This window comes from Ailuropoda melanoleuca, chromosome 1 (assembly GCF_002007445.2).
Source record: "Ailuropoda melanoleuca isolate Jingjing chromosome 1, ASM200744v2, whole genome shotgun sequence".
NCBI classification, from domain to species: Eukaryota; Metazoa; Chordata; class Mammalia; order Carnivora; family Ursidae; genus Ailuropoda; species Ailuropoda melanoleuca.
The window spans coordinates 190,298,002-190,319,508 of record NC_048218.1 but is presented as its reverse complement, the minus strand read 5'-3'; the positions used below and the strand labels follow the sequence as shown (position 1 = coordinate 190,319,508).

The 21,507-nt window shown below is 40.8% G+C and overlaps 1 protein-coding gene across 11 annotated transcripts in view; it reads right to left on the bottom strand.

The window, feature by feature from the left end:
- The window catches only part of NRF1 (nuclear respiratory factor 1), a 141,358-nt gene that overhangs the window by 34,630 nt on the left and 85,221 nt on the right, over nucleotides 1-21,507 (bottom strand). For 8 of the 11 annotated variants that reach the window (XM_034671986.1, XM_034672010.1, XM_034672020.1 and 5 more), the window contains 5 exons: nucleotides 12,782-12,940; nucleotides 11,764-11,961; nucleotides 11,057-11,158; nucleotides 7,076-7,234; nucleotides 4,502-4,659 (listed from right to left, as the gene is read on the bottom strand). In XM_034671986.1, the coding sequence (XP_034527877.1) occupies nucleotides 4,502-4,659; nucleotides 7,076-7,234; nucleotides 11,057-11,158; nucleotides 11,764-11,961; nucleotides 12,782-12,940 (776 nt within the window). The remainder of the gene's footprint in view (nucleotides 1-4,501; nucleotides 4,660-7,075; nucleotides 7,235-11,056; nucleotides 11,159-11,763; nucleotides 11,962-12,781; nucleotides 12,941-21,507) is intronic. The other 3 variants (XM_034672013.1, XM_034672025.1, XM_034672004.1) reach the window with 2 other exon arrangements.

The following is a 21,507-nucleotide window of genomic DNA, read 5'->3' as shown; positions in this document are numbered from 1 at the left end:
CAGTCACACCTGTGTTATTCTGTCTGAAGCTGTACATATTTGAAGTCATTTTCTTTAACACCTTTCTAAAATGTATTTGGTAGAAGAAAGCCAGTGCAATCCGGGACCAGAGATGTGAGGGGGATGGCGAGCTCACAGGCTGGGGAGGTGAGTTATTTCATCCCTGGTCAGGGGCCGGACGCAGAGCAGTGATGGAGGGATCCTTCCCGTGGGGCATGAAGACAGCGGCGACTCCAGTGGCCAACAGGCCTTCATTTCCAAATCTACTCTAACCCGACACTAGACCTCATGGGAGTGAGCAAACTAGACTGCTAGAAAAGATGCCCTTTACTTACAAGGTGAAGATGGCTGAAAAAGTCTCTAAGCTACTCCTTCACAAAAGTAAGTTTCTAAACCAGAGTTACCAATGCAAAGTTTTCATCAGCTTATCTGTGAGTGGCCAGCCTTCATCCCCAGGAGAAAGCAGCAGCTGTGGCGCCCCCGCCCTCCATCTCCAGAGAGGATTTCTAGTCTAGGTCGTCCATCCCATTTTACTAGACAAATGAGTACCAGTCCATACATTACAGCCATATTTTATTTTAATATTATATCTAATTTTAAGTCAATAGTACTTTCACTTCTCTTTTTAAGCCAAGAGTCTTCACAGCAAAAGAAGAGCAACTCTGAGTTCCTTGAGAAGGGAACTCAAAGCAAGCTTTTGCTTCCCCATAGTGCCGAGTTGCAACACACAGTAGGCACACAAGTAAAAATTGTCTCTGTGTTGACAACACAGTGTAAATTCCTATGAGGGCAAATGTAGATTTGGTCTATAAATACTTACCATGCGTCTGTATATGCAAGGGCTGTACTGACTTTAAAACAATTTTTTTTTAAAGTAGGCTCCATGCCCAGTGTGGGACCCTGAAATTAAGAGTCATGTGTTCTACTGACTGAGCCAGCCAGGCACCCCAGGGCCATACTGACTTCGACAGACTTAAGAGGGAATATAATCTAGGATGGCTTAACCAACAAACTGAAACTTCAAATTAATTTTTGTATTGCAACAAGCAGATGATGATTTCACTTCCTTTCCCTCTGGTGGTTCAGGGGAATACTTTTGGTTTTTTGAGCTATAATGTTCTGCACCTCATTTGTTCATTTTGATTCTCTCCCCATCTCCTTTCTAAAAGTGCTGATTTATTATGTATCTTGAAAATAATTAATATTCACTAGTTTCCACATTTTTCTTAATGACAATCTCTCCTTAACCTCTTTGGGTTATTTGTAATGCCAGGGTGGGCTTGAAGGCTGTTGGAGCCCCGGGCCCTTGTTCTGACTTGCTACACAAAACTCTTTTTAACAGCGTGGTTGAAAAACAGGTCTGTCCTGCATCTGTCCTGACCCCCCTTTCCCCTCCAGCAGATGAAGGAGCCCCTCAGCCTTCTTATTCCCCACCTGCCATATCATGCAGCCTCTCCGTCCTCACTCTGTGCCCACATCTGCTGTTTACAGTGCGGGAGAGGGGCAGGTGATTATTCAAGAGCCATACTTGTTCCATCTGCACCTGAAACAGGCTAGAAGGAAGCAGCTCTACCAAATCGCTTTGTTACCATGGGAACAAAGACCAGATTTCTCAGTGTAGTTTTCACTAAGATGACTTCCAGCCACACAAATCTGCAGAGAGGCTGGGAGTATTGTCTCGTCCCACAAAGAAGCAAACACCAGGGGTCTGTGTCTTAAGTCCAAATCTCCTGGCATCAGACAGTGGGTGACCTCTCCTGGAATCAGAAAGCCCCGAGTAGCCGGCTGTAGTCTAGTCTTGGCTGCTGGGCTTGGTTTCTTCACCCCTAACAGAGGCTGCAACGTACCATCCCCCAACACTCATCGGGGTGCTGAACTCTCTGATTGCAAACAGATTTCAACATCTCTCCTCCTCCTCCATGCCACAGTGAACGGCATCCTCCTTCCTTTGGAGTAAACACTATAGCCACCTCAGCTGCATCTGAGTTCGTTAACAAGCCCTCAGGGGAAACCATTACTCTCCTTGCCTTTAGAAATAAGCCCTGGTCCTTCCACTAAAGGGAGCAAGAATGTGCCTCATATTTTCCACTATGTATAGGGTTCCCAGGACACTCACACTTCATTGGAATATCCAAGGTGCTGGCTCAATGAAATCAAGTTTCGCTGGTCTTTAATGGTGGCCCGTTAGGCTTCATGCCACCATGAGGGGTTACCAGACCAGAGGGAAGTTCTCACTCTGGCCATGACTTTTAGGAAGTTTATCCGTGCATCCTCTCTCAAAGGAAGGAGTGGGGTTGGGCCAAATAAGACTTTCATGTTACTGAAAAGCCACATGGTTCAATGGGCTAAGAAAAAAGTTTCAGGGGCGCCTGGGTGGCACAGCAGTTAAGCGTCTGCCTTCGGCCCAGGGCATGATCCTGGCGTTATGGGATCGAGCCCCACATCAGGCTCCTCCACTATGAGCCTGCTTCTTCCTCTCCCACTTCCCCTGCTTGTGTTCCCTCTCTCGCTGGCTGCCTCTGTCAAATAAATGAATAAATAAAAAATCTAAAAAAAAAAAAGTTCCAATCCCAGGTCACTCGGGGACTCACTGAGTACCCCTGGGAGGTGTGTGTGTTCCATACCCCATCATCCACACTCTGGCCATACTCCCTTCAAACTCAGTCACTTTATCTCCACTCTCACTAGTTTCCAAACCTTTAACAAGGCACACCTGGCCTGCTTCTCCCTAACTGGCCTTCTATTTCTAATCTCTTCTCATCGTAAGTAATTCTGAATAGACAAAATTTAAAATGCAATTTAAATGATAACTCTAATTCTTTTCCTTTTTTAGAGAGGGGGGAGAGAGAGAAAATCTTAAGCAGGCTCCATGCCCAGCGCGGAGCCCGATGTGGGGCTCAATCCCACAACCCTGAGATCATGACCCAGTGTAAATCAAGAGTCGGACAGTGACTGAGCCACCCAGGTACCCCGACAACTCTAACCCTTGGAAGTGCTAACTGTGGGCTGGACACTTCGATGAGAGTTTTATATAGAACATTTCAGTAAATCTTTTCAAATTCTATATGATGAAAATTATCCTTATGATGAGGAAACCAAGGCTCAGGGGTTAAATTTCTCAAGATCAAATGGCTAGTAAGTGGCAGAGCTAGAATTCAAACCTGAATCTACATGGCCTCAGAACCTTTTCAGCTCCCATACTATACAGCCACAGGGAAATCATTCATACATAAGCCTATCAAGGCTTTCTAGTTATCTATCACAACCAACCTAAACTTTGGCTGATTTTTTATAGTTTGGAGGAGGTGATCCCCTTCCTCTGATTTTCTACAATGTTCATGGTCTGTACTACACAATTGCACTGAGTAATAGTGTTTACTGTTTTACTTAAATCAATTTCCCCAAAGAGAACAGTATGACTTTTTTGAGCGCAGACATTGTATCTTAGAGCACTCCTTATTTACAACCTTACCCAGTAGAGTGCAGGCAGGTCATAAGAATTCAGTGACTAAATGTGAGGCTAACAGCTGCTGCACATAATGGGGACAGCAGCCTTACCATATGCCAGGCACTGATCTGAAGATCTCGTTAATATCCCTAACAAGGGAGCTATTGTCATTACTCCCATTTTACAGAAGAGGAAAGCCTGGGCACCGAGTTCAAGTAAATGATCCAAGGTCAAACCACTAGTAGGTGACAGCGCTGCAATGTAAACCCAGACAGTCTAGCTTCAAGACCCACACTCTTAACTATTAGGTAAAATGCCTAGGTCCACTGAAAATAAAATTATGTCATCAATGAAGAAGAAAAAGAATGATATGGGGATGATCTCTTCTGTCAAAACCAACAGAAGGAACCAAGTAGGTAACAATATAGTTTCGGAAACTCTCTCACTGGAATATCCCATTCTGCGGCACCTTTCCTAAACATACCTGAAGGAAATATTTCAATTATTTTTCCTCATAATCTAAAACTCATTTCAAAGACTTTGATAAGCAAGGGAACCAAGTTTCCTGAAAAGTCAGTAAAATCAGCTCTCAACCAGCCAAAACTTGGATTAATGCCCCTAACAAAAAGTAGTTTCTTCTGTAGGAATGAAAGTATGACTAAAAGCAGTTTGTTCTGTAGGGTAAATGGAAAATCAACCCGGAAGCTTCTTGCTTTACTGTATCCTTTGCTCCCTTTAAAAACCCCAAGTACTCAAACCTTGCTGCTTTTGGTCTGATAAAGAGCACAAGACAGGTAAAGCAAAACGGATCAACGTCCCTTGACCAGCAGGATTGAGCTGCAAGTCAGAAGGCTGGACTGGTTGCGGTGGGGTGGGGTGGGGCAGTTAACAGGGTGAGTGAGGCAGATTATAAACCAAATTACAGTACCCTAGGGGCCGAGTGTTAAGCTCCAACCGCCAATTGTGAGAGACTGAAGTGCAATGTCTCCCTTCATAACCCGTAGGTAGGGACAGATTCAGCGTCCTTATTTACTCCCCCAGCCCTGCCTCCACCTGTTGAGTGCCATGGTGACTGTAGCTCCCTGTTGCATCTCCTGAGAAGCTGCCACTGCGGCCTCTGCCAATGATGCCACCGCCTGGGTGGCCTCTGATGCTTGCGTCGTCTGGATGGTCATCTCACCTCCCTGTAACGTGGCCCAATTTTGTTCCACCTGAGGCAGAAAGGACATGATAGTAAAGACTCAAAGTCATAAAAGGATTATAAAAAATTGCTATGTGCTCAGCCAAATACATACACAATTTTAAATTAACATGACCTACAATGTACAGAACAGGGTTTTTAGTATGCTATCTTCTGTGTATAAAAAAGGGGGTATTAGAAAATATATTTGAATTTGCTTATATTTGCATAAAGACATTCTGGAAGGACACAAAAGAAACCACTAAAAATATTCTCCTCTCTGTGTGTGGGGGGAGGGGAGTTGTGGGAATAGGTGGGATAGGAGACAGAAAGCAAGATTTTCCAATGTATACTTTTAAATAATTTTTGAAATATCTGAGCCGTATCAATGTCTTACCTATTCTTTTGAATAGGTAATATATTAACATGGCTCAGATTAAAAATTCTGAATAAACCATAAAATTCAAAAGTTAGAATTTTTGGATAATAAATATATTCTAAAAAAAATTCAAATGATATCAAAGGATATGCAATGCCAGTACTCCCGACCTTTTGCCCAGACAGAGGTGACTACTGTTACCTATTTCTTATGTGTTTTTGCAGGGGTATTCTCTTTATATGCAGGCATATTTACAAACACACACTCTCTCCTACTTCCCTCTTAAAAAATAGAAATGGCAGCTTATTCTACGTTATCTTTTTGTGCCTTGCTTGTTTCACCAACAACACATCTCTGAAGTGATTCCATTTGGGAACATATAAACCTGCTTCCTTCATTCATGACTCATAATGATGGCTGCACAGCATTGTAGGATATAAGCACACCATGATTTATTTAACCAGCCATCTTTTAATGGGCATTTAAGAAGTTCCGAGTCTTTTGCTATTACAAACAGTACTGTGATGAATATCTTTGCATACCACATTGTATATTTTATGGGAGTCTATTTATGGAGTAAATTCCTAGAGGTTTTGTATACTAAAGGATTGCATATTAAAGTTATATTTTAATTTTTGATGGAAACTGCCAAATTCAGGAAACTTTTTTTTTTAATGTAGCAAAAACTGCTTTCCTTTAGGTGGAGAGGAATTATGAAGAAACAAAATAAAACATACAAAAAAATTTTATCTGGTAAGAGAATAGACTAGAATTTAGTTTTGTTAGATCAAGGACAGGGGTTTTCTCAGCACTGGCATTATTAACATTGAGGTCAGACAAGTCTTTGCTGCGGGGCGCTGTCCTGTGCATTGTAGGGTGTTTAATAGCATTCCTGGTTTTACCCACTCACTGGTTGATAACAGCACCCTCCCCAGTCATGACAACCAGAAACATCTCCAGACATTATCAAATGTCCTGGGGGGGGGGTGTACCCTAATTAAGAACCACTGCTTTTAGTAATAATGCTTTGCATTGAGAGATTTCTCAGTCCTGGATACCTGTATCTAGCCACTTCAGTCCATTTTGCTCAATAAGGGCAGCTGATTAATTATTCCCCCTCAAAAACAAAAAGCAGCAGGGGCAGTGAAAGCAATTTCTATTCGAAATTAGGGTAGGTGATAAATCAGTCCGCTCAGGTACAATATTTCTACAGACTTGGGTTTCAGGACGTTAGCTGCGCTCACTGGAGTTCCTGCGGCTCCCGATTCACACTGCTTCGGCCCAGTGAGTAGAGAGCTTGGGCTTGCACGGTAACGTCTCCCAAAGCAAGTGTCACAAGCTTAGGAGAGGTAGATATTTTAAATGCCTCTTGCTTTGGTTCTATTACCATAGTTAGACTATGACAGTGCTTCTCAGAATGCTTGTCAAAAGCCTCCCAGAAAATGGGACATTCCTTTAAACTACCCTAGTACTTAAGGCCCTGAGTTCTCATAGGCAGTGGAGCCAGCAATCTCCAGAGCCCATCACTAAGAGGCAGAGACATCCCATTTCCTCCCCTTAGAGCTACAAAGTTGCCCACTCAGGAACTCACAAAACTCTTGCTTCCCAAGAGTTAATATCTCTTGGATTTCATTACTCCAGTGAGTGTCACTGCAAATGATGCCAGTTTAAATGGCAAGTTACACTGCCAATTTGTAGATGGTCTACGATTCCACTCAAAACACCAGCCGAAGCCGGCCAGCCCGTCACCTTTTGCCATTAAACAGTCTTCCTCTTTCCAGATCTGCCCCTCTATATTTTTGCCCATCCCTCTGCAGAGCTTGGCCTAGTGCGGCTCTCCCAATACTCAGACTCCAATGGCAGCAATTTAATGTATACACATTTAGTTACAACTGTATTTGTAGCAAAAATGGTATTAGAAAGTTGCCATATACAGTATACTTTAAGGAAGTTAAATTATATGGCATGAAAGATTAATGGATGGTGGCAAAGGGTAGAGAGGAAGTAGGAAGAAGAAGCAGACGAAGAGATTTCTATTCAGAATAATGGCAGGTGATAAATAAATCACTTGGGTGTTAACATTTCTTTGGAATTTCCTATTCTTCAGTCTCAGTGCTTTAGTTGTATTTGCTTGAGCTCTTGTTGCTCTCCCTTTCCATCTGTTGGGAGCCACTGTGTGGTTATCTATGCCGGATGTCACCATGTCCCAGAGAAAGGGCCCCAAGCCCTAGGAGGGAAAGATATTCAGAGGATGTACAGTTAGCATCAATGCTTTTCTGAGAGACCCACTCCAATGAGGCCATTTAAACTGCGGTCACTCTTATCCCTCTAGCTACAGTGAACCACTGAGGCCCTTCCACACTCTCACAGTGCGATGCACCGTATGCACTGTTCCCTTTGACAGGGACACAACTCCCACCTTTGCTTCTAGTCTGACCTAGGTGAACCTGAAGGAGCCCAGACAACTCCCTCCACTCCCCTATGGTCCAAGGCTCAGGGCCTCTCCCCTGTGTTCTATAGCACCCTGGGCTTGCTTCCTCTAGATCCTTACCTCATTGCCATTGTGCTTTGATGTGTTTTTCTCTACCACCTACCTGTGTGCTCCTTAAGAGCTAGAGCAGTCTTTATTTTCCTATATCTATAGAATCTATATAGTAAATGGCACAGGGCTCAGAAAGTGTTTACTGAATGGCAGGATGGAGAACATATTCCTTTATTTATGTTTTCCTACTTGTTCTTCAGCCTACTTATATTTCAGGTAAACTGATATTCCCTAAAAAAACCATCTAGAACAAGTTGTGCTACTGTTACATGTGGTGATGGTTCAGCTTAAAATTCGTGTCTTCAATGTCTTTGTACTTTGGTTTCTTCTTCTTCTTCTTCAGAACCATATATACCATTATGATCAGATACCATTCTATTTCAAAATTTGACTTTTCTGACACTTAAATGCAATTAGTATCACCACTACCAATCGGTGCTCTTATCACAGGACTGAATAAATTCTCAAACCCATTTGCATTTGTAATACATATGCCATCAAAACTGAAATTGTATAAGTATTTTGAAATCAGCATAGTTTATTTCATACTATTTTCCAATTCTTTCCTTGTTCCTTTTTTTTTTTTTTTTAAGTAGGTTCCACACCCAATGTGGGGCTTGAGCTCAACGACCCTGAGATCAAGAGTCGCATGCTCTTCCGACTGAGCCAGTCAGGTGCCCCAAAAGTCTCTCTTTTTTTTAAGTTTGTTTATTCATTTAAGAAATATCTCTTCAACCAACGTGGGGCTCGAACTCGCAATACTGAGACCAACAGTTGCATGCTCTTCCCACTGAGCCAGCCAGGCGCCCCTATTTCCTTGTTCATTTCTAAGTGTCTTGTAACTCATCGTGTCTTTAGTTTTATGCTAAGGTTAGAGATTTTTGGTTTCTTTGTAACTACAGTCAACCCTTGAACAACACAGGTTTGAACTGTGTGGGTCCATTTATAAGGGGATTTTTCCCCAGTAAATACAGTGTAGTACTATAAACATGTTTTCTCTTCCTTATGATTTTTCAAATAACATCTTCTTTAGCTTGCTTTATTGAAAGAATACAGTATATAATACATATAAAATATAGGTTAGTTCACTGTTTATGTTATCAGCAAGGCTTCTGATCAATACTAGGCTATTCGTAGTTTATTCTGGGGAAGTCAAAAAGTTATATGTGAATTTGACTGCATAAGGGGTCTGTGCCCCTAACTCTCATGTTGTTCAAGGGCCAACTGTACTTAGATTATTGGGTATTCTCAGGACACAGAATACTCAAACAGATTTGGGACACCATATATTACCAGAAGAGATAGGACCCAATGGTCCTTCTAATAAATATAACTAAATGTAACTAACTGGATGTTGAGGCAGTGTAGTCTAATGGTAAGAGCTCTCACTGGCAAGGTTAGGATAACAAAATGACTTCACAACTTCTAAAAGTATAGCTGTCATTTATTTTTGTAAAGTGCTTTCTGTTCTTTGGAAGAAAGATGCTAAATACAAGGCAGTAGGATGTTTTTACTGAGTCATCTGATACAATGTTTCATTAACTTGATGTGATCTTATCTGCCCTAAGCAGTGAGATATTTTGAGTAATTCCAGTTTTTATGGTTCAAAACTGAGATTCTAATAACCATGTCAATATCTAGGAGAAATGAGAAGGCAAATAAATCACACTATAAAATCTAAATCATTTTGTCACTTTCTGAGCTAACCTATGCTGCTTCTCTTCACGTCTTTTTTGTTTCATTGGAAGTGTGCAAAGAGTTACATTTTTTTTAAAATCTGACTGAATTTAGGTATTTACCAGAAGGCTATTTCTGTCATTCACCCATTCCTACAATAGATGACTGAAAAATGATGTGCTGAAAAAGCCATAGTTAAGTCACTGAGATTTTTTAAAAAAGATTCTTCATATTTTTCCGTGAACTTCTAAATACGTTAATTACCACTATATATGTGAAGTTATTTAGTAAAATGGGCTTCAAAGAATCAGTCTCTAGAGAAGTGTTTAAGAAACACAGAGCTGCTTTCTTTAAATAGTATCAGGAAACATTCAGTAGGGAGATATGGTTGATAACTTTGGATAAGTCAAAGAATAACAAATCTCGTGAATGTACCCACCAATGTCTTCTCCATCTCTTTCACACTTCAAGTTTTAGTGTTGTCTAGTGCCCTCCAGTTGTAGTGTTTGGGGACTGACAGATTTTTTTCCTCAGCTAATCCATACTCTTACATGATATTTATACACTGAGAAAAGTAAACATCCTTGTTGACTGTTACTTTTCTATCCTGTAAAACCAGATGCTGTTCCTGCCCTCAAACCTTCTCAGACTCCCTAGCTGGAAACATTGTCTCCTGAAGGCACACACCACTTTGCAGCATCTCCTACAGCACGGACCAGAGCTTGTTCATGTAGACACTTCTCTCCCCCATCGGACAGGAGGAGCATCTCGAGAGCAGGGTTCCTATGTAAGGCCACTCCACACATCTAACGCGTCAGTGAGCATGGCAGGGGCTCACTTCCTGCTGGCCGACTGGGGAGCTTTCTCTTCATCTCACTAGCCACGAGCCCTTTCTCAGTCTTCTCCCTTCCCTGAGTTGTGCAAATGAAAATGACTCTGTGGTGTTCTGAGTGGAAATGCCCCATGATTGTGAACAAGGGTGAGATAATACTTTTAGCTTTATTCCTAATATTGCTCTTTGACATTTGTTAGGTATTTTTCAAGCTTCAGGGCTATACCACACTGGTGCCTTTAGGGGAAAAGCCCACAGTGCCTTAATGAACCCTTTCCTGAACTTCAAGGATGGCTCAGAGCCTGGACAACATTTTTCTAAATGCATTACTCAGCTTCAACACTTACTCCATGACTTTGGGCAAGTCACCTAACCTCTACATATTTCAGTTTTCTCATCTATAAAGTGAAGATGATCACAGAACCTATTCTTAATAGGGTTGAGCTGTTAGCTTACCAAGTGCTCAATTAAGGTTAGCTACCTTTAGATTAACATTCCATAATTACCTTGATTTTGGTAGAGAAGGATTTTTTTCATAAAGTCTTTTCAAAGACATATTTAAAATGTAATAAATCATGGCCACTGATTTAAAAATATTTTTATCCCTCCAAAGAATTCTTTAGTCAGCTCCAGTCTTAATGATAGAATATTTTTTTAATAAAGCCCAATGATTAAATCTTTGGGATTCACAGAATAAAAGTATTACATGGATAATCTCTTTTTTTGTGTATTATACAAAATGCTATATTGTAAATGTAAAATTCTAAGTTTTTGACAGGTCTGAATCATGAAGATCTATGAATTTCAATTATTACAATTAATATACACAACATAAGATACTTTGCAAGACTGTCATGGCCTGGTGTTTTAAAAGGCTTAAATAAAATAATGCTACAGACGTGTTGGCTACTCGGTCTTTTTATCTTCTGGACCCTAACTACTCCCTCACCTACACACTTAAGTATTTAAGCAGATGCAGACCAAATCCTTTTTCTTACCTCTCCATCAGCCACTGCAGAATAATTCACTTGGGCAACAGTGACTGTGGTTGGCAATTCTGAAGCATCAGCCAATGTGGCTACTGTTGCCCCTGTACCAACCTAAAGAAAAACACAGAGAGTAGTGTCAGCTGATGGATCCTTCTACCTCTCTTTCACTCAGAGGCTAAGATTCATTTAATCCCAAATTCAGCATAGGTAATGACTAATATGCTTTGTAATGTGAAATGAGTTACTAAAATTGTATCTCAGACACCTACATGAGTTTCAGAATTTTGTTTCAAATCAGTATCAGAAGCTATCACGGTCCACCATCGGTGCCTAGTATCAGTCCACCAACTATCTATTTTCACCCCAATCTGAATTTAGGGGTTCCCCATCTACCAACAAGTTGTGTTTTACCTCAGAAGAGGTAATTCAGAAGGAATAGCTCCTGGTCCCTGACAGAACGAAACAGTACAAAAGAAGCCAGTTTTATAGAGCGTTGTTTTGGAAATGTCCAGAAAAAGCTATCAATAGTTCTGTATTTAACAAATTGCAAACAATTTAAAATATTTTTTAAAAACTCAATTTCAGATAGAAAGACTTTGAGGAGCTACAAAAAAGTTAATTAAGAGTTTGTATGACAAAAACATTTTCCAGCCTGAGGTAAGGTCCCCACTGATCCACCTCAGAAAGCACAATCTGGTAACCATAGGTTTACTCACCTGGATAAGTGAGACAGTGCCATCAGGGTTACTAAAGGTCTGGACTACCGTCTGTGATGGTACAAGATGGGCTATACTGTGTGTGGTTGTGGCCTGTGTTTGTGTTTGCTGATCTTCAAAAGCATACAAAAGGTCCTCCCGCCCATGCTGTTTATAACAGTTTTTAACTATGGTCCGTAGTGCCTGGGTCCATGAAACCTGTCACCAAAAGACCAGACAAGCACATTAAAGTCACAAAGAATGTTGGTTATTCAGCCCCACTATGGAACAAGCAGGTGCTTATTTATCAAACCAAACCACACCTGTACAGAATAAGCTCCCTTAGGGTTATTTTCCTTAGACTGACTGTGACACAAAGAAACTCAGCATCAAGCACCAAAGATTTCGCACTGGTTTCCTTCCTGATCAAAGTCTGGTTTAGCGTCTGGGTTTTACACTCTCTTCTAATCTGAGGCCAACTCTTAAGCTTCCCACAAAAGAAGATTACTCTTTGTCAAGAATTTTATATTAAGATTCTCAATAAACTTCCAGGCTAACTAAAAAACAAATATGCAGAAAAAGCAAGGAGTGACATTTAGTTGAGTCCATCTTTGTAAAAAGAAGTGTCATAATCAGCAGACTCAGCCAACTTCTCATCTCTTTAATACTATGTTTATATTTTTCAACAGTAGTCCCCGCTAACCAGAAATAAGGACATTTCTAAGTCTTCGAAGTGATTAGTGCTTTTTCTTGATGTTTCTTCCGTTTTCCCAAGCACCTCATAATATTAAAACTGCTCCAAAAGGCAAGTAGGCAGACAGAAGTGTAAACTCATGGACCCACCCTGAGTCTTTACAGGGATGAAGCGATGGAATGTGAAAGGCTATAAATCAGACAATATCAAACTTCTTTGGGAGACAGGTATACTTTCACACATGGGTTTTTAGACTTTTTAGCACAAGAAGTGGAACCCCCAAAACGGAGGTAGTTGATTCAGAGTGGAAAAGCAACAGGCTACTCAGGTCTGAGAAACCCTCACCCTCTGCTTTTGCTCTTCTGTGCGGACGTCGCTCCGGACATTTGCCCATGGGATATCTTCAGGCCACCAGATGGGCTTGCAGCTTTCTTTGCCCCAGCCTGGCTTTCCCCGACCTGTGGAATACTTGAGCATCTCTGGAATAAATGCCCGAAGCTGGGCCTAGAAGACAAGAGTGTAGTCATCAGCAGTCAGGAAAAACATCTGGGATGTGCCTGTGTCTTCCACCAAATTCTAAGATAATAAAACAGAGAGCCTTCCTGGAGGGTCCCAGAGAATTCCAAGATGTGACTGATGAGAACCCACTGTTTTCCACAGGTTACCATAGCTCCACGGGTGGCTGGGAATTATACATATGTTGGTAAAGTATACCCTAAGCTGTATTTTATAGACTTGGCCCTAGAAGATCAAGAATACCTGCCACCAAGTTTGATTTCTGCCTAAGATACCATGGAGGCTAGTCCCCTCATTTCCCTGCTACAGCTTTCCACGCACGGAAGGTGCCCAACAAAGCCAACGTGTTTTCAACATTGTTCTGGAGGTAGTAACCAGAGCAAGTAGATAAGAGATATAAGAGGTGATGAGCAGGTAGAATCATCATTCTTTGTAGATGATACGACTGTGCATCCGGAACACCTCAGAGAATCACATGAAAAACTATAAACAGTAAGAGCATTCAGGAAGGTGGTTGGTTACAAATGGGAAACAGACTTTACTTAATAAAAAGGGAAAATAACCCTAAAGCTCTTCCAGAAAGTTTCTGGTACACTAGGCCAATGTCTGTGAGTCTGGCATACACACAGAGCAAAGCATATGTGATCTTAAACACATTATGGACTTCATTCAGATTTATTTCACAAATCGAATCCAGATCAGGCAGGTGTTAAACCAGAGACAGCACCATTCTTTACCTCCTGGCACAGTAACCACACTGAGTGCGTATGCTGGAGGAGAAGGGGAGCTTACTTTGTGAATATTCTTAATTGCTGACAATGATTTTTGGCAAGAGAAGCAGTTTATCAAGTTATAACGTTCCTCCCTGGACCTATAGTTTTCCTTTAACCTCTGCAACACTCCAGAGAGAAGCAGCACCCTCCAACTAAGGACACATCCATACTGCCACTACAGCTTCAGACCAAAAGGAGAAGACGACTTGAGCAATAAGTCAGACTCAAAGATGTGGGCTTGCTGCAATAAAAGAGAAAAAGAAAAAAACAGAAATGGGAATGCTTATGTATTAATGGGAGAATGAGCGCAATACCTCTTTTATATTCAAGAGCCTATTGAGATATCAGGTGTTCTTATTTGAATATTATTTTTCCAGAAGCTGATACCAATTATTATATAATAGGGAATCATGAACCCAAATCAGTAACGCTTCCCCTAAGAAGGAGAACTCTGGTCGACTATCTTTACATTGTCAATCCTTGTGCCCAGCCTGCCATTTCACCTCCCCAAGTCCGCCTCTCCCAGACAGTCTCCAGCCTACAGGATATGATATAATACACTCTGTATATATTTGGCTCTGCGGCATCAAGCAGCAGGCTAATAGAAACGTATCCATTTGCAAACCCAGGCTATCAGCTGGCTCATGAGGTCACTCCTTTAGTTATTTTAAGAAAGTGCATCTCAAAGTCATTTTCCCCTTTTTCCGCTTTCCTGGGAGTGTGTCTTTTTCTTGCCTCAGATACAAAGAGAAGGAAAAGGCTTAATCCTCACACACAATATTTGCATTTCTTCAAGGGGAAAAAAAAAACAACATCGGCTTTCTCAGATGAAAATAAACTGGTACCACACAATTCACAAATCTCTCTCTTCTTTTAATCCCATTAACACTCTCCAAAAGGAGAGTTCTGTATATCCATACCTAGCAGAGTCTGGAGATAATAAAATGAGGCTCAACAACTCTAAATTAACATAAGACTACAGTGTTCAGAAAGAACTCGATGTCAAAAACACTTGGCAGACAGTCTGCTCCGATCCCTCCTGGAACCCCATACATTCTCTAATTCTGACGACTTTCAGCTTCTGATCCCGCACCCATTCGCATCATAGTTTCCCACACTCCTCAGCTCTGGGTCACCATGGCACCTGGTGACGGACACCTTTCATCCTGTCTTGCTTTCTGGCTCTCTCATATCAAGCTTTCACTGGGCTTCAAGGACTCACAGGTTATGGGGAGTGTGGGGAGGGCGCCAACCTACTCACTTAAAACCCTCCCCTGCCTTCTCTCCAACCACCTGTCTTCTCAGTCTTAGTCTTTGCTAGTAGAACCCCACTTTCTTTCCCTAGACAGCCAAGCTCAAAATCTCAGTCAGCTTTACCTCTTTCCCTTAACACCCATCTAGCTACTCATTGCAAGTTCCAATTCCTTCTTCTTTGAAATGTCTGTGCTCTCCAGCCCTTCTTCTCCAGACCTACCTTCATCCCCACTTCCTAGCCCAAGGCTAGTGCATCCTTCTAGTTGACCTTCCTGTGGAACTCATCCCATGCATCCTTGACAGACAGGTTTCCCTAAATGCTGCACAGCTTCTATGCTCAAAAACTTTCAGATGGCCTCTTACTACTAGCAACAAAACTAGACTCCTCTGTCTAGCTTTTCCAGCCCGCCACAATCCGGCCTCCCAGCACAATCAGTTTCTGCTAATTGCTAACAGGCAAGGCAGCCTTGCTCCTCACCAGTGAGTCTCTGCACTATCTTACCAACTGAACTCGTTCCTGCTTCTATGCCTTTTGATTTGTTCCCCTTACTGGAGCACTTTCTCGAGCTACTATTCCAATGGCGACACTCGTTCCTTATTGCCCAGCAAATCCCACATCCTTCGTGAAATATCTCTTGACTACTTCTTGAGTCAACTTCTTGCCAATCAGTAAGAACACAAGCTCTAGGCTCAGAGAGCTGGCTCTGAACCCCAGCTCTCTCTGAATCTTAATTTTCTCAACTGCAAAATGATAGTGGCAAGTATACAGGGTCAGTTCAAAGATCAGAGATAGCAGGGATATATACCCATAGTTGCACAAAATAGCAGTTCTACTATTATTACTTCAGTCATCAGCCCTTTTCTCAAATTCAAAGAAAAAGTCAATCTTCTGAAACAATTTTCTAGTACTAAACACATGTGATGTATGGAAAGATATTTATCCTTAGTTTTTCAAGGTGGGTATGGTGAAAAAGGTAGAAGAATGAGTTTATATGTATCTGTGTAAACATGGTTAAGATAAGAAATAAAGAATGCCAGAATCAAAAAGTGGCCATCGAGGCCAATTCTGTGCCTTGAGAGGCGAGCTGTTACCAACATAGCCCAATGCCTAGATGGTTTAGGTGATTCGTTCTGTGGGATCTTTGAGCATTTTTTAAAAAAAAGTGTACAAGCAGATTATTAATGGAAATCATCAGAAAATGGGACTCAAGTGTAGCCATAATTAGAAGAGAGAAATAGAATTAGGCAGCCTGTCAGAGACGTTCCATGTGCTAGAAATCTCTGGATGGGAAATGTCTCAAAGTCCTGGGAAGAAGAGAGTAGGAGAAACAAGCAACACACAGGGAAGGTTGTGTCCACAGGCAAAACTCCATCAAAATTTAAAAACTGGGACCAGAGTGAAATTTAACTGTTGGTATGCAAGTTCTAATTCAGAGATAGATTTTAACTTTTGACTTATTATCAACTGTATAAATTTGCCATATCAAAACAAGAGGTAAAAAGCACATTCTATAAAAGTTCACTTTTCAAGTCTGTACATTTGGGGGATGAGGACCATTCTTCGCTTTTAAATGCATAGAGATGATATATGATTTCACTGAAAAAGACGATTTTCCACCAGACTATCATTTTATACTGTCCCAAATAAACAGTGCTAAGGCTAAAGGGACTGTCAATAAGGGAAAATGAACGACTACTATTCAGTATAGAAAGAGTTAAATGATTTTTTTCCAGAATTCAGCACTGTGCTCTCATTACCAGTTGGATTAATTACTGGTCCTGGAGAGTTCTGGAAACCCAAGCTACTCAATGTGCTTGTTAAGGAAGGTTTGTCTTTAATCCCCACAGGAGACAATCAACAGGATCAGCAAAGGTAAAACCTACCCTCTCAGGCTGTCCTTTAATTGGGCCGCAACAAGTTTTCCCAGCCTCTCATTCTGATTTAGGGTTCTATATGGGCTTAAAGTGCCCTGCTTGGTCAGTAAACCTACCCCAAACCAGCAAAGGGTAGAAAGTACCACTCCTTCCAGGGCACTTTCAGCAAAGAAAGATAGTATCAAATTCCTGCCAGTGGCAGTCAAAAGTAAAGATTATGTAGAAACCACAGATGATTTTTAAAAAGATTTTCTGAAATTCTAAAAAATTGAATGCAGGCAAAATGAAAAAATAATTTTCACTATGCTAGAAATTTTCCATTTGTAAATTCAGTAAATTCTTTGCTGTTCAATAACGCATTACCCTTATACATTCCCAAATGCCCATCTTCTCTCATTCTATCTTTGCTCTGCTCGTACCCGAGTCTAGGATTTTTGAGGCCCCTGGTGTCCATTTTGATTCAGTTACCAAGAAAAGTTCTCAAAACATTTGCCAACTCCCCCTCTACTAAAAAGATGAGAGTATACATAACAAATTTCAAGAGAAGGCTGCTGAATTCAAATTGTGTTGGCAAGTGATGTTTTCTATAGTCTATAGGGAAACAGGAATGTGGCAGAGAAAGAAGACTGGAGAATTTTCAGACTGCGGCTTCATTATTTCAATTTAAAATCATGATCTTCCAGGTCAACAGACTCAGTTATATTCAAATGGATATTTAAAGGGTATTAGAAAGCAAAAGCAAAATGATTTTTTTGCTATTTAAAATGATTTCTACTACTGACCTCTGTTCATAGAGATAATGAAAGTGACTTTCCTTATTAGAAAAACGCCAATCCTATATCCCCATTCCCTGGTAGCACCAGCAGAAACACTGGCTTCTTTTAAGCTCATTTCACCATAAAACACATTCCTCTAGAAACATGGGAAGATAAGTTCAGAGAATAGGAGGGACAGTCAATGAAGACACTCATCTGAGACTCTTCTCTCAAGCCAACCTTTCCGCTGTCTTCACACCCCATCAGCCTACCAAGCTGTCTCCCTCGTGTTCATTAAATTGCTCTTAAAAGTCTACCTTCCCTTTGCCAGAGTCTTAGATTGGTCTGTTTCTGCTCCCTCGTCCCAGCTGTACTCTTCTGTACAAAAATCTAAATAAACAAAGTCCTCCTTTCCATTCACCTTCCCCAATCCAGTCACCTGTCAGCAGCAGAACACCCTTCCTTACATGCCAAATCCTATGTGTTTACATGAATATATGATGGAAAAGGACAGTTTTATTTTTTTTAATTTTTTAAAAAGATTTTTAAAATTTATTTGATGGGGGGGGCGGGGGGCACAAGCAGAGGGAGCACCAGGCAGAGGGGGAGGGAGAAGCAGGTTCTTCCCTGAGCCAGATGAGGGGCTCCATCCCAGGACCCTAGGATCATGACCTGAGCCAAAGGCAGACCCTTAACTGACTTAGCCACCCAGGCACCCCTGAAAAGCAGTTTTCTGTGATGAAAGAAAGCAGAAATGGTACAATATTGTACATATTTTACTATAACTCAGTTTTCCCACTCAACACAATGTCACAGAGATCGTCTCACGGTAGTCTGACTAGAATAATCTCATTTTTAAAAAGTGGCTCCCTAGTACCCAGGATATAGATTTTTCCATTTTATTTAACCGTTCTCCTGCTGATAAGCATTTAGGTTATTTACAGTGCTTGCAAAAATGTTTCTTTGTGCACTGGTGTGGGTGTTTCTCTAGTAGCAAAGTGAAATTGCTGGTTAGAAGGCATATGCATTTAATTTTTTTTTTTTTTTAAAGTAGGCTCCATGCTGGGCATGGAGCCCAACTCAGAGCTTGAACTCATGACCCTGAGATCAAGACCTGAGCTGAGATCAAGAGTTAGATGCTTAGGGTCACCTGGGTGGCTCAGACGGTTAAGCCTCTTCCTTCAGCTCAGGTCAGGTGGGATCGAGCCCTGAATCTAGTTCCCTGCTCAGCGGGAAGCCTGCTTCTCCCTCTCCCTCTGCTTGCCGCTCCCCCTGCTTGTGCTCTGTCTCTCTCTCTCTGTCAGATAAATAAATAAAATCTTAAAAAAAAAAAAAGTTAGATGCTTAGCCAACTGAGCCACCAGGCGCCCCTGCATTTAACACTTTGACATGCCAAACTGTCCTCCAAAAAGTGCCAATATCACTCCCATCAACAATACACACAATACCCATTTTTTTCACACCCTACCTCAAATTTTATTACCCAGATTTCTTATCTTGATTCACTGAATGCGGGGAAAATGGTAATTATTTTAATTTTCATTACTAGTGAGGCTGAGAATCTTTTCATACATTTACTGATTGGTTTTTTTCTTTTTGTGAACTGTTCAGAACGCTTTGCTTATTTTTCTAATTATCTCTTTCTTGTTAACCTGAAAGAAATAATAAACCTGTTCCAGATATTACTACTTTGCCATATAATCTCCAAATATTTTCCTCTAGTCTAATTGTATTCTGCATATGGAATTTATATGCCTATTCCCTTCTATTAGTATTCCTAAATGTATCATTATTCTTTTACTCTACTCAAAATATGCTATGTTCTACTTAAGAATTCAATATTTTTGTTACCAATAATTTTGTTATTCTCTTAATATCATCCTGCCTACCTAATATTTACAAAATGTAGAATAGCATCATATACAGAAACATTTTTTGATAATTTTAGATGGCAGGAAAAGCCTACTTTGCACATAGGTTTTGCAATTACAGTAGGGAGAAGCAGTTTGGAACTATTCTCTACAACAGTCGTTCTCAAAGTTGGCTGCACACTGGAATCACCTGGGGAGTTTCCACACTACACATGCCTGGATCTCATCCCCAGAGATTCTGATTTAATTGGTCTGGAGTATGGCCTGGGCACTAGAATTTTAAATTCTCCAAGTGATTTTACCCTGTGGTCAAGTTTGAAGACCACTCTACTAATATTTTTTTGTCGTAAAATATACATAGCATAAAAATGATCACTTTAATATGTACAATCCAGTGGCATAAAGTACATTCACAATACTGTACAACCATCGCTCCTACTTCCAGAACTTACTCATCATCATCCTAAATGAAAACTCGGTATGCATTAAGCAATAACTCCCCATTTGTACTCTTCCGCTGTCCCTGGTAAACTCCACTGTCTCCATGAATTTGCCCATTCTAGATACGTCACATAAGCGGAATCACACACAATATTTATCTTTTGTGTTTGGCTTATTTCACTTAGCATAATGTTTCTACTCTTTGGATAGAACAGGCCAGACCTATGCTTTTTCAAAACAACACTCAAAAAACTTAAAATTGACAGCCAATGAATATTTTCTAAGTAAAACATGTCAGGCCCTGTGAATAACTTCTTCCTAATGAAGCAATCACCACACTGAATGTTTCTGAAGGTTTTTCCTGAAAACTGGTGAGGAATTACTACCCTATTGCATCATCACCCCAAGGGAATATTAAAGCAACAAAGATTGCTCCAGTGAGAGTAAGAGGACAGAAGAGGACAGTAAGCTCAGGTGAGGAAAGGGAAGGGACAAGGGGAAAAGTAGCAGATTTTTTTTTTTTAAGTATTATTACTACAGAATATTTATATTAGTTTTATCTGTATAACATACTGGTTTGACAATTCTATATATTACTCAGGGCTCACCAAAATAAGTGTAAGTCACCTCTGTCACCATACAATGTTATTACAACATTATTGACTATATTCCAACTATTCTGTTTCACCTCCGTGACTTATAACTAGAAGTCTGTACGTCTCAATCCCCTTTATTTATTTTGCCCATTCCCCCACTTGCCTCCCCTCTGGCAACAACCAGTTTGTTCTCTGTATTTAAGAGTCTGTTTCGTTTTTTAGATTCTACATATCAGTGAAATCCTATAGTATTTGTCTTTCTCAGTCTGACTTATCTCATTAGCATTACACCCGTAGGTGTGCACCCATGTTGTCGCAAAAGGCAAGATCGCATTCTTTTTAATGGCTGAGTAATATTCCACTATATATATACACACACCACCTCTTCTTTATCCATTCATCTGTGGATGGACACTTGAGTTGCTTCCATAGCCTGGCTATTGTAAATAATGCTGCAATGAACACAGGGGTGCATATACCTTTTTGAATTAGTGTTTTTGTTTTCTTTGGATAAATATCCAGTAGTGGAATTACTGGATCACGTGGTATTTCTATTTTTAATTTTTCTTATTTTTTAAAAAAAACTTTTTTAAAGTTTTTTTTTGTTTGTTTGTTTGTTTTTTAAGTTATCTCTACACCCCACGTGGGGCTTGAACTCATGAGATCCCAAGATCAGGAGTCGCATGCTCTTCCAACTGAACCAGCCAGGTGTCCCACGATTTTTTTTTTTTTAAGTCTTTTTTTTTTTTCCTTTTCTTTAGAGAGAGAGAGTTCAAGCAGTGTGGGGAGGGTCAGAGGAAGAGGGAGAGAGAGAATCTTAAGCAGGCTCCACGCACAGCATAGAACCCAAAGTGGGGCTCGATCTCACAACCCTGAGATCATGACCTGAACCAAGAGTTGGCTGCACAACCAACTGAGCCACTTGGGTGCCCCACAGCCAGTATTTTTCATTTTTTGAGAAACCTCCATTGTTTTCCACAGTGGCTGCAC